This window comes from Oryzias latipes, chromosome 9, assembly GCF_002234675.1.
Source record: "Oryzias latipes chromosome 9, ASM223467v1".
Lineage (NCBI taxonomy): Eukaryota > Metazoa > Chordata > Actinopteri > Beloniformes > Adrianichthyidae > Oryzias > Oryzias latipes.
Window position 1 is genome coordinate 32,455,940 of NC_019867.2, and position 13,544 is coordinate 32,469,483.

At 47.1% G+C, this 13,544-nt stretch overlaps 1 protein-coding gene across 1 annotated transcript; it reads right to left on the reverse strand.

Moving 5' to 3' along the window:
* Positions 1-669: 669 nt before the first annotated feature.
* prdm8 (PR/SET domain 8) lies at positions 670-5,270 on the reverse strand. The gene is made up of 4 exons (XM_004072846.4): positions 4,925-5,270; positions 2,976-3,200; positions 2,626-2,857; positions 670-2,516 (listed from the first exon to the last, which is right to left on the reverse strand). The coding sequence occupies exons 2-4, from the start codon at positions 3,192-3,194 to the stop codon at positions 1,273-1,275; spliced, it is 1,695 nt and encodes a 564-aa protein (XP_004072894.1). The 5' UTR covers positions 3,195-3,200; positions 4,925-5,270; the 3' UTR covers positions 670-1,272.
* Positions 5,271-13,544: the final 8,274 nt, after the last annotated feature.

Here is a 13,544-nt window from a genome sequence, read left to right on the forward strand (position 1 = left end):
CAGCTGATATCTTCACGCTTTTAACTCGTAATAAACACGTTCGTTCAGACGTTTATTTTAGTGCATTAATGTATAAATGTGGTTGATTATTTTTTCCTTTATTTTTGAAAAGCTGCAGGTTTTTGCGCATAAAAACGGCCTTTAAAGGAAATACAGCGACTGTCAGAAAAAGAATTTTAGGAATCCAGCTGAAGAGAAGAGCTTTGACTTCTCTTTTCTAGAATCTCTTTCTCCTTCAGCTCTTTATTCCACATCTTTCCTTTTTTCTAAAGACAGCTGCCTCCATAAACCGTTTATGTTCAACAATAAGACCAAATTCCAATGTAAAGAAAATCCTTTCAAGTAGAATTGATCTCAATCCTTTTCTAGTTTTAAATTAAAATAAAGACCCAAGTAATCCTAAAAAAATAAATAAACGCAAAATATAAATAATTTAAGTAGAAAAAAACGTACTAATTAACTTAAAAAATTGTGTTTTTTAGAGAAGAATAATACACAGTCTGTTGTTCGTGAGATTAAATGCTTTTAAATCCTAAAATTTAGACCAACTATATTTATATTTCAAAATTCAAATTTTAGATTCTGTCTTTTTTGTCAAAAAGTAAAATTTGTTTTCTGAAAAAACAATTTTATTTGACTTTAAAGAAGAAATTGAAAAAAAGCCACAGATGAAAATAAATCTATTTTATTGTCAATGCATTTAACATAAATTAGATAAACTATCGAGTAGTAAATTTCTGCAAAAAGGAAGAACACACTGAAACTATTCCCCACTGACACAAAATATGACACTTTGTTTTTTCAAATAAAACCAATTCATCACATTGTAATGTATAGACTGCATCTTAAATCAATATCTCATATTACATGCACGCAAATATAGTCCGACATAAAATTCCCAATTTGTGTCCATATCGATAGTAAAGCATGAAAATGCTGGCTGGGCTGTAAACCATGACGACGTGTGACGGTGGCGTAACTCATCTCCATATTTGCATTTTCATGATATAAAATACAACTTACTGTACATTTACACATATTTAAATCTTCCCTTCGGTGCGTCATAAATAGATTCCTTTTCAAGTCCAAATGCATTTGCACATACTCAAAACTGGACGTTGGTCTGTTTCACAGGGGAGGAACAGGAAACGGACAGGTGTGAGGGGCGTGTCCAAACTGAAGACAGGTGCAAAGGGGGTTTGGTGGCTTTGAGTGTTCGGTCTCCAGTAGGAGCCTAAATCCAGGCGGGTCCCGGTCCTCGGAGTCCTAAACTCAGTTGTGGGAGGTCATGTGCCGTGACAGGTGGTGCCGCTCCCGGAAGGACTCGTTGCATATGGGGCACTTGAGCTTCTCCTCACGCCGCCGCTTGACCAGAGGCTCCATGGCGTATTCCTTTTTATGGTGCGAGCGCATGTGGTAAACCAAGTCTGAGGTCATGCGGAAAGAGGCGTTGCACTTGGCACACCAGTTCTGTGCCGGCAGGCAGAGGGAGGTGAAGGAGGGGGGCAACAGGGTGAGGGCGGAGGGCATCTGAAGCTGGATGGGTCCAGAGTTCTTGGGCCAGAAGGCAGTGGCGTAGACGAAGGGGTTCTGCTTGCTCATAGCGCCCGGCACCGGGCAGTTGGCTCCCAGCTCTGCGCCCTGCAGCTTGGCGGCCAGGTGGTCCGCCTGGTAGAGTCTGCTGGAGGAGATGGTGTCACCCACCGCTGGGTGGCAGTCCAGCAGCTTCGGGGGCATCACTAGGGGGGAAATCTGCGAGAAGGAGCGGGACGGCTGGCTGAAGGCGCTCTTCCTCTCGCCACCGCTGCCGCCGCCCTGCTGGCTGACGGAGGTAAAAGCGCTGCCCAGGGACAAGCTCTGCGGCGGCTGCGTCTCAGAGAGCACCTGCCTGATGCCCAGGTTCTTCTCAGGAGGATTCCCGCTGGGGCGGCCTCCCTCTTTGTTTTCAGAGTTCCTGGTGCTGCTGTGGTGTTTTGGGTTCTGAGGGGGCTTCCGGACCTCTGTGAAGGCGCTGCGCTTGGCCTCCCCAGGATCCGTTGAGCCTGGCGGGGAGAAGGACCTCTGGTTCTCCTCTAAGCTGTAAACTCCTCTGTAGTTCTGAGCAGAAGCTTCCAGCTCGTCTTTGGACTTGGTCTGCAGGAGGCCCGGCCTTCGGCTTTCTCGCTCATCTACGTCCGAGAACTTCCTCTTCCCTGAGCTCTCGCTGCAGATCTCGGCCTCCTTGTCGCTCGGCGGGCTGGTTCGGTTCTTTTCCAGATCCCGGGCCAGGTTGTGGAAGTCGGTGGAGGGCTTGGTGCTGTCCTGAGGGTTTCCAAAGCCTTCGGAGCGGCCCAGCTTTGGGCTGGTCCTGGGTGGGGGGCTGTTTGCGTGCTCTGTGCTTCTGTCTCTGCCGGACTCCTCGTCTGCTGAGCCGCCGCCCTGCAGTCTCTTGGAGCAACGGAACCGCAGGTGGGCCAAGAAGGGAAACTCAAACTGGAACCGCTGGTTGCAGTCTGGGCAGGTGTGATGGGCTGAAGCTGCAGGCAGAACCAGGACATTGGATCAAACGTTGGAGCTGTTTTTAATGACGGACTGTCAGAGGATTACTGTCAATAAGTCTTAAGTGGGGAGGGGCTAACTGCTCACCTTTACTCTTTGCGGGGGCCCTGCTGGAGCTGAGCAGCAGCAGGTCGATCAGGTCCGTGCCATACCAGACCAGCAGCTCCTCATCCTTCTCGATGCGTCGAAGTGAGCGATAGAAGAGCTGCCCGTTCTTCACGTAGGCCTCCAGGTTCTGCTCCTCCTTGTCCCGAGCGGACTGGACCAGCCGCAGCCACATCAGACCCTCCGAGGTGCTGTTGGCCGCGGACGTGTCCACCTGCGCGCGCGCAAACAAAGGCTCACTTTTATATTTCCATAAATGTAAAAAAAATCTGGTTTTGATTTTTCCCTGAAAGAAATTAAATTACTCGAGACAAGAAGTCGTTCGGACTCACCCTGAAGATGTACGGAGCCGCGCGCTTGTCGGTGGACTTGAGCGCGAGGAAGGCGATGCTGTCGTACATGGACGTGTGGCTGAGCGCGCACGGCCCGAAGATGGCGTGCGCGGGGATGTCGCACGTGGTGAAGACGCTCGTGAAGATGTCGGTGAGACACTGCTGCACCGCTTTGGCGTCCCCGTCCCAGACCAGCTTCTGAGAGCCGGACTCCTCCATGTCCCACTGCGGGCGCGAGACACGCACACGTGAGCGCGCGGCTTTCACAGTGACCACATACACCAAATAAAGCGGCAAAACTGAGGAACCGTAACCCCTAAATGCTCTTTAGAATTCTTTTTCCTGCCTTTACTCCTGATCCTTCAATCAGGTTTTATTCGTCATTTTAATCTGTTTCAATGGGATGAAGTTATTATACATAATTATTATTGTTGTGGTTATTATAATTATTATTATTATTATTTTATTATTATTATATATTTTTTATTATTATTATTATTACTATTTAACATTATTATTATTTAACATTTTTTTTTATTATTTAACATTATTATTATTATTATTATTATTATTATTATTATTATTATTATTATTATTATTATCATCATCATCAGTATCCTAAGTAGTAGTAGTAGTATTAATATACCAATAATATGTTGCTGTTTTTAAAGGACACATACTGCTTGACCTGTTAATGTGAACATTAACCTATTTTTAAATAATGTTAATTTGTAAATTAGAAAAAGTGTCACTAACATTCCTCGTGGAAGCTCCTCTTCAGCCAAAACTCCCAAAATCCCCGTAAGACTTCCACTTTTAACGAGAATGTGCAGTTTGAAAAATGAAAAGGAAATATTCTGAGCGCGCGCTCCTCCGCACTTTTAATTTGCCAAAGCTCAATAGTCACATTTAACCGGAGAGTCCGGCGGCTTCCCGCCGCCATAGCCTCTTTAGGAACGCACGCACGCGGCAGCGCGTGGCTCCTCATTACCATAATCTCCACTTTTCCTCTGAGACTGTAATTAAAGCAGCACGAGCGGCTTATTATCACCGCTGAGTGCGTGTTCACGCGGCACAAGTGCGCGCGAAAACACGCTCCTCCTGGCTAGAATACACCAACACACTAATAATAATAATAATAATGATAATTTAAAAAAGAATAGTAATAATAACAACAATAATAATGAGGGCCTCGCTGCCTTGGAGGCGTTAAAGTCACGGCGCCGCCAGTTAACAGCCAATAAAATAAATGTGAGCATGAAAAAATAAAGCAGTGAGCGTTCCGGGCCTGAGCCGCCGCGCGTCTTTACGCACCCGCTCCTTTGAATGCAGCTCCAAAAACACGAAAACCAGAGGATTCACCGGTGCAACAGGAACGGGATCATACCGATAAAATTTTTAATTTTTTAATCAAATATACTTGTTGGCATAAAATAAGACCAAAGACAAATGAGGAGAAGCGACGCTTCGGCTGCTCAGGCTCCTCTTTTTATTTGATTCTTTATGAATCAATGTTGATGCCGTGGATCCTAACTAAACTGGAATATTTGTACCTGAAGATGATCCATTTTTCTTGAGGTTTGTGTGATTTAGTGCAGCTGAGCCTTTCTTTAGGACCGCTGCAAACCTGAACGAGCTTTCAGAAAGCAGCTTCCATTCGCGCTCCGTGAGGACGGAACCGACCCAGACGCGGTTCGCAGACACGGACCCTGTTATAATGAAGGTTCTGTGTCCATAAAGTGCTCCTTCAGAGGCAGGCCGAGTGGGTGGGGGATGCTACACCCATATGCTACAGCGGTGCCAGGCGCTCTAAATCAGCGCCGCGGAGCCACATCTGCGCCTTCTCTCCCCTCCGCAGACGCACAGCCTTTAGCGCTCGCAGGACGAACGAAACTCAACCCAGAAATCCTCCAAAACTATCCCGAATCGCGCGTTTGGGCTTCACCTACCTCTGCGTCGACCAGGATGAGCAATAATCCACAAACGGTTGGAGAGCGCAGCTGCGGCGCAGAACCGTCAACAGTCCCGGGAAGAAGCAGCAACTACAATACGGCTCCGGAATCAAGCTGGGGGCTCGGTGGAGGTGGCGGGGCGCTCCCGGGTTGGCCCAGAATCAGTTCATGCCCCCCCCCGGCGCGGTGAAAGTGACAGTGCTGCGGCAGAGGCTCGCCGACGCTGGCGGGGCGGACGGATGAAGGTAGACAGAGGAGCAGACGCAGGCGCACAGATGGGGCCGCAGCTCTGGCTGACTGGCGCGCAGACACACACTTTTTGTTTGCGGCACATAATCTACCCAATGAGGCGTGTCACTCTCCGTCTCCTCCCTTTAACTCTTCCCTGCCCGACTGTCATTAGATGCGATTTATGGACACGGAGGGATAAAGAGCCCCCCTCCCCCCGAACACCTCCTCCCATTATTATTGTAATTCAAATCACAGAAGTTGGTGGTTGTATTGGAGTAAAGTGACATTCAGCCGGTGGGATGCTGGGAAAAAATCTTGAGTTCGATTAATATTGATCACAAAAATAACAAAAATAATAATTATAATATTTTAACATTTAGACGAAATACTTTTAGAAATAAATTAAATGTAAAAAATTAGAAAGGAAAAAACATAAAATGTTTGTCTAAAATCCTGCCCCGCCTGTGATTTAGTTTGCTTTCTTTTTTTGGCTCTTTTTTTTCCTGGGGGGTGGGGGGTGTGTGTGTGTGTCAGGAAATCAATCCCGCGGCGGTGTGCGCTCTGCGTGCGGTCAGACGGACCGCGCGCCCGGCGCATCTCTGCTGCCTGCAGTGTGCTCACGGCCACATAGGGGGCGCCAGAGTACCATTTGCTGACGTTGGAGGCACATATTTTGATGCAGACGGACGACCGTTCAGGGTGGACCCTGACCCCACCTGTGACCCCCACCTGTGACCCCCACCTGTGACCCCGTCAGGACAGAACAGGTGAAGAAGGGAGCTGCAGAGGAGAACTTTCCCTTGAACCTTTATGGCATCTGTGCGGCAGAAACCGAATTTAAGATGTAAGGACTTTTTATTCTGGACATCAACAAGAAAACAGATTTCTGCATCCAAGAGCTGAAAGTGATGAGACTGTTTCAGATTAAACGGATCCGTGACGCTTTGTAGTAAATCTGATTCCCGCTGCTGTGTTTTCCTCCTGAAAATGATTCAATTAAAAAAATTGAATTTTTGCTACACAACAAAAATCCACTTGGATCTTTTTTCTCACCACATTTTTTTGTTTGACTAGAAACAAAGAACAAATGTTTGCAAAATGTAAAAGCTTAGCGAAGAACCAAACGAGTTGCAGAGACTCACACTTTTCCTATAAAGCTTCACACAAACAGCAACTGTCAGCTTCATCACCAAAAAGCAGTTTCAGCCTCGGAGGAAACAGTTGGACTGCAGAGCGAGACAGAAGTGATGCTGACAGGTCTGCAGACAATCAGCTCCTCTTCATCTGCTTCCAATTTCAAATCTCCTTTTTGAATAACTAATTCATAATAACCATGATTCCTTTTTGCTAAAGACGGCAGCATATTAAGGACAAAGCGGAGTGTAAATCCTCAGAAACATTCTGGCCTCACGGAGGAAAAAACAGTTTTGTTTGCACAGAGCTGCAGGTTTTTCCGGTCATCACATGAACACAAAATGATTTATGATGAAATTACAAAATCCATTGACAACTTTCATATTTTTTCCTCCTAAAAACCCAAATGGTAAATGCGGTCCACGGGTTTCTTTGGTATTTGGTGAGTGTTAAAACGACGAGGCTGTTTTCTCTGAGAGCTGCGGACAGCCAGACGCAGATCTGATGGTTTCTGGGAGGCAAAAACAGACGTTCGTCATCACCTCTTCGTCCGTCTTTACGCCGTCGTTTAGGGATTTCTGGTGCAGAAAACATGACTGAGGGTTCATTTTTTTATCTTTGAAAAGAAAGTAATTGACCATAAATGACAATAACCAGTGGAGGGACTGTCTCTTCATTTGCCCTTGTACCTAATGTTATGGTGTGGTATGTATAAGTAATGTTTTCATCTGGTTCTTTTATTCAAACCCTTTTAATGAATTATTTTTTGATGAACTATTGTAATTTTTCGTGCTTCTTAACTTGTGTTGTCTTGACACTGTGCCTCTTTAATGTAGCGGGTCTGTGTACTCATCTATTTATCTATCTGTCCGTCTATGGTGAACGATGTGAGATGCTGGGAATATTCAAACACTGACTCATTTTTAGTATTTGGAAGGTGAACAGACCTTTTTCCAGTCCAGGTTTCTGTGGATGAATCATGGAAAACATCAGTTATGTTCTTTAGAGAAAATATCGTCTCTGACTCAAAATGAAAAATCCTTCCGAACAGCCGACTCGGTGCAGAACAACTTCAGTGGTTCTGGAATGAAAAAAAATTGTTCTTTTCTGAACGCTGTGCAGCAAAGCTTCTCATTAAATAGGAGGAACGTTTCATGATTGACTTTCTCAGCTCCATCAGATTTTACCACAGAATTTTTTTTTTTTTTGGAGAAATCAAAATCTGGAAGAAGAAAACCTCTCTGAATGAAACCCTAACTCCAGTGAGACTCTGCTGACTGCAAAGATCCAGAATAGGCTGTGGGTCTGAGGAGGTCGCTGATGAAGGTCGCTTGTCTTCTTGAAAAAGGATGCTTGCGTTTTCAGACGAGGCCGATTAAGTTAAACATGTAGGTTAGTGAGATCAGAGTTCAGGACCTGGAAGGGAACGGCTTTTAGGATGACCGCTCTGAACGTCTCCTCACATTTGGAGGAGTTGAATTGTTTAGTTTTCATGCAAGACGGACCAAAAGTCTCGTTTTGGAAACAAAAAGTGGTAATTGTAGATTTACGTGCAGAGACATGAGGAGGACCTGAGTCAAGGAGATTGACAGACCAACAGAATAGCTGGTGAAGCTGTCACAGCTCGTCCGTCACAGGAAAAGATGAGTTCAGTGGGAAACCTCTTTAGCTGCTTCAGGAAACCACGACAACCACCCAGAACAAGGCGGTTCAGCCCAAACCATTAATGCAACACTCACATTGTGAGCAGCGTGGATGTTTCTCTAAATGAGCTGTCCAGCCGGAGCTCCTATCAAGTCAAACGGCCTGAGGATTAAATAGTGGATGAGGAAGCACTTCCATGTTTAATTCAACCTCACTGAGCTGCACTCGCTTTCCTGTGCTCAATTACAAAACCAGGATTTGACAGATTAATATCTCTTTTTACCCGCCTCTGTTCTGCAGAACCGCCTCAGATCCAAACTTTATCTTTCATCTGCGTCTCCATCCTGGTTTCCTCACGACTTTCCCTTTTCATGCAAATAAACAAGAACAAAAGCTTCCTGCACTTTTTCAGCGTTCTTTCATGTTTTCAAGGATTGCAGGAGATGGGAGCTGGCAGTCCTGACGTCTCATCAAATATTAGGCAGACCGTGAGCTGGAGGAGTGAAATGAAGCAACTGGAGGGGCGGCAGCACCGATCTTTGACGATAAACACATCCCAGAAAAACACGCTTCCTCTCCCACAGGAACGACACGCCGAGCATGTCTGTGTGGAACACACGGCTGTAGAAATCACTGTCCACTCTCTCACACACACACATACACACACACACACGCACGCACGCACACACACACACACACACGCACGCACGCACACACACACACATCTACACACATCTACACACACACACACACATCTACACACACACACACATGCGCACACACACACACACATCTACACACACACACACACACATGCGCACACACACACACACATCTACACACACACACACAAACAAACACGCACACACACAGACACACATTGACACAATGCCGGCATCAGAATATCATGCTGGAATCATGAATCATTCTGGAATCATTCTGGAATCATTCTGGAATCATTCCGGAATCATTCTTGAATCATTCTGGAATCATTCCGGAATCATTCTGGAATCATTCCGGAATCATTCTGGAATCATTCTGGAATCATTCTGGAATCATTCTGGAATCATTCTGGAGCTGGGCGTGTTGCTCAAGGACAGAAAGTGAAGCAAAGCGACAGTTTTCCACTCAGAGCTTGGTCGCTCTGTCCATCAACAGGTAAAATCCACAGTTTAGCAAAATGAAAAGAAACTGGTTATTACGACTTCATCTTAGCATACAAAGCTTGTGGGGGGGCATGACCCGTGGGGGTTGGCTTCCCGGGCCTCACAGCTCTCTCTCCACAGGGACAACGATCCCTGACTTCTCTGGGCCAGGGGGCTGGGGGTGTCCGTGTTCCTGTGGTGCTGGTTCTGGCCTACCTGGGGGGGGCCTGGTTAGCCCCCGTTCCCTCATCTGGGACTCCCACTCTTCTTGAGTGTCATCCTCTTGGGCGTGGGGGGGGGGGGGGGTGCTGTCTTGCTCTCTACTGGACTTCCTGTTGGTGGGTGAGTGGTTGCCTGGAGTGTGGGGCGGGTCTCCTTTGGGGGGGGCTGGTTCACAGCTGGGGCTGGGGTGATGATAGTAATATTTGTGAAGGTTATTTTCTCCTTCGCTGCCCCCCCCCTCCCCATGTTAAATCTAGAAACAGACAAACTGGTCCAGTCTGTCTTCAAGGTTTGGTTGGGAACAGATCAGTGCACAAAGGTAGTAATTTGAAGTTGACTCACTTTTCCGTTTGGCTTAACGTGTTTGAAGAGAGCAAACAGTTAGAGATGTGGTTAAAAAACACTTCAAGCAGGAAAAGGTCAGATCTCCCTCAAAACAAATCCAGGTTTCCAGTCTGTTAACCTTTTGTGGAATGTGGAGTTCTGCTGGAAGCCCGGTCTGTGGCTCGGCTGTTCAGAACTTCCACTGCGACGGTCCGATCCTGGTGCTGCTCTCAGAGGCTGCATGGCACTCAGGTCCCCATAAAACCCAACACCACCGTCCATGCTGGGAGGGGGGGGGTCTTGCTGGTATTTGTGAGGAATTAAACATTTCAGCTGAAGTTGTCGTCAGCATTTCTGAGACAAAGTGTGAAAAGCTCAAAAGCAGCACCTGCTCCCATCGCTTTCCTGTCAGCCAATCAGCTCAGCCTGTTTCCACCTCTTTCCATGCACTCATCAGAAAACAGTGTCACTGTGCAAACAGTGGCCCTCAGACCCCCCCCCCCTGGAGCTTTTCTGTCTCTGATGGTTTTCAGACGAGCTTTAACTCTGAAAATCCGTGTGAGGGCAGCTTCCAGAAAGAGACATGCAGGAGCCCCGGAGAGGCGTGATCCTCCGTGTTCTTCTTCACACGTGAACACACAGACCCCGTAGAGGAGGCCGGTCTTTGTCTCCCTCCTTCCCCTTCATCCCTCCGTCTTTGTGGTGGGAGCGGCAGAAGCTGCAGAGAGGACTCGGCGCCGGCCAACAAAGCAATTGAAGCATTACTCCCCCATCCCTCTCTCCCTCTGTTCAGGCCTTGCTGTGTTTTTGGCAGTTACTACTGACCATCATGGACGTCAATGCCAATTTCTGTGAAAACTGGCACATATGGCAGCTGAAGTGCCATATGCCATACAGAATATTTTCTGGCCATTTCCCCCATTCCTGCCGTCGCTGGATCTGGTCTAAAAGTGGCTCTTTATTAGTTCATTCACTCCCATTTTTAAGAGAAACCTTGTCGACTATTTGGTGTTCTGTCTCCCCGATCCTCGTTTATTCTTCATTTCTCTCCATCTGCTCCGCTTGATGTGCGGCGACAGGAACGGCGAGTTCGTTTAAGGTGCTGCTTGGGGAATAAAGCCTTCGCCTAATTCACAGCTAAATGGGGGATTATTGCTGGTGCTGGAGCTCATCTCCACGCTCTGATTTATCTTTCATTCTGTCGTTAAATTGGTTTATTGCTGTTCTTGTGGCTTTTGATGTCTTGTCTGTTTTGTTCAGTGGCTAATTAAAGTACGGATCCTTTTGTTTTCTATCAGGAATGATTTGGAACAGACATCCAATGAGGAATAAATTGTGAGTTTTCAGTCTGGACAGCAGAGTTTTCAGTGGAGAAGATCTGGATTGTGTTTCTTTTTATTAACTTTGTGTCATTTTTTTGCAGCTGCATGAAGTTTCTGTTTTCAGGTTTTGTGGATGCTGTGATGATTGACAGATAGAAAGCAGGATCTTTAGCCCCTCCCCTCTTCCTGCATAGTCTTCTGAACCTTGTTAGGAGTAGGTTTACGGTTTCTGAGATGCCCCCCCACTGCCCGCGCAGCCAAAGATGCTTAGATACTAGAAGAAGAGATCTGCGACAGCTGACAGAAATCCATACATATTTCCATAACGTGATTTTTTTAACAAAAGGACGAGTCCTGGGCTCTTCCTCCTCTGTCTCACACATACATTCCACATTCCTCTTCCTCTCTCCTCGTCCTCACACACATCCTCCTCAGAGCTTCTGCCTCTCCCTCGTAAAGAAGGTCTGCATCTTCTGCCACGCTGGCAGCATTTGTTCAGCGGAGTCGCCCGCGGATCCTCCTCTGAACATGTGTCTGTCGGGCGGCGGTCCACAGGACGGGGCTGAACCCCGCGCACAGCGTATTCTGCAGATCCGGGGTCAAAGTGACGGGGCAGATTTCTCCACATACATGAAAGCACTACTCCTCACTGTCATTTGGTCACGCTTTGAGAAAACAAGCTTCAAGTATTTTGGTGTCAGGAATTCCATCGATTCAAATAAAAGTCCCATTGGAGTTCATGATCGTCTTCTCATCTCTTAAAGTTCTTCCTCGTTGACGGTGATGATCAGGTGAGTTTCATGCGTGGACTTTAACATGATGAGATGCTGCACACTGACACACGTTAGGGGGGGGGGCTGGTGCCCAGCTGCATGCAGAGATGACCCCAAAGTCCTGTTTTCTGCAGGAAATGACCCCCCCACAGCTGCAGCTAGACAACCACACTCGCGCTCTGAACTGGAAATACCCTCTGGAGGGGGTCTGTCTGAGAGGTCCGTCGTCTTCCATCAGTCTAAGAAGCAGATCTGACTGGAAACGAATCAATGGTGTTTGGTGAGATTCAGACTTTGTCACAAAGATCTGAGTCTGCGCTAAAGCTCCACGTTCAGCTGCAGCCAATCAAAGACCTCCAGCAGGAACCAGAGGAAGCTGATTGATGTGTAGGTGTGTGTGTGTGTGTGTGCGCACGTGTGTTTGTGTATGTGTGTACGTGTGTGTGTGTGTTTGTGTATGTGTGTAGGTGTGTGTGTGTTTGTGTATGTGTGTAGGTGTGTGTGTGGTTGTGTTTGCGTATGTGTGTAGGTGTGTGTGTGTGTGGCTGTGTGTGTGTATGTGGGTGTGTGTGCGTGTGTTTGTGTATGTGTGTGTGTGTGTGTGTGGTTGTGTTTGTGTATGTGTGTGTGTGTAGGTGTGTGTGTGTGTGTGTGTGTGTGTGTGTGGTTGTGTTTGTGTTTGTGTATGTGTGTCTGTGTAGGTGTGTGTGTGTGTTTGTGTATGTGTATGTGTATGTGTGTGTGTGTGTGTGTTTGTGTGTAGGTGTGTGTGTGTGTGTGTGTGTGTGTTTGTGTGTAGGTGTGTGTGTGTGTTTGTGTATGTGTGTGTGTGTGTGTGTGTGTGTGTGTAGGTGTGTGTGTGTGTGTGTGTGTGTGTGTGTGTTTGTGTGTAGGTGTGTGTGTGTGTGTGTGGGTGTGTGTGTGTGTTTGTGTGTAGGTGTGTGTGTGTGTGGGTGTGTGTGTGTGTGTGTGTTTGTGTGTAGGTGTGTGTGTGTTTGTGTGTAGGTGTGTGTGTGTGTGTGTGTGTGTTTGTGTGTAGGTGTGTGTGTGTGTATGTGTGTAGGTGTGCGTGTGTGCGTGTGTTTGTGTATGTGTGTGTGTGTGTGTGTGTGGTTGTGTTTGTGTATGTGTGTGTGTGTGTGTGTGGGTGTGGGTGTGTGTGTGTTTGTGTGTAGGTGTGTGTGTGTGTGTGTGTGTGTGTGTGTGTGTTTGTGTGTAGGTGTGTGTGTGTGGGTGGGTGTGTGTGTGTGGGTGGGTGTGGGTGTGGGTGTGTGTTTGTGTGTAGGTGTGTGTGTGTGGGTGGGTGTGTGTGTGTGGGTGGGTGTGGGTGTGGGTGTGTGTTTGTGTGTAGGTGTGTGTGTGTGGGTGGGTGTGTGTGTGTGTGGGTGGGTGTCATCCCAGCATCCAGCTGTACTTTTGGGCCTGAATGCTCATCTTCCTCCAAACTCCAACTGCCAATCAAGTGGTGTCATGGCCGCCTGAAGCTTCATTTTCCACCAAAGAGTCGGAGCTGTTGGCAGCGGCACTTTCACCTTCCACCCTGTGCTGCATAAGTTCAATAACGTCTTTTCATCGTCCTCACAAGGAGGAGACCATGATCCACTGACTTACAATGTTGTCACGCTGCCACATTTTCTGATTTCTGGTCAACATTAATCTTAGCGTCACATTTTCAAAAAAGCTGTTATTTGAAACGAGGACAGGAAGCTTTCCCTAATGCTTGAGGCTTGTTTCCTCTCTGGATGTGGCTCAGCAGGTTGGTGCCAAGAGGCTAAAAACTAGAACTCCCACTGAGTCTGAGCGTTCGGCTCACCAACCGAAG

What these genes read in the sequence shown, in the direction of transcription:
- prdm8 (XM_004072846.4), bottom strand. Translation starts at nt 3,194, where the DNA reads ATGGAGGAGTCCGGCTCTCAGAAGCTGGTCTGGGACGGGGACGCCAAA. An exon ending in CGGCTCCGTACATCTTCAGG is followed by an intron (nt 2,858 to 2,975) that starts GTGAGTCCGAAC and finishes GCGCGCGCGCAG; the next exon opens with GTGGACACGTCCGCGGCCAA. An exon ending in GGCCCCCGCAAAGAGTAAAG is followed by an intron (nt 2,517 to 2,625) that starts GTGAGCAGTTAG and finishes TTCTGCCTGCAG; the next exon opens with CTTCAGCCCATCACACCTGC.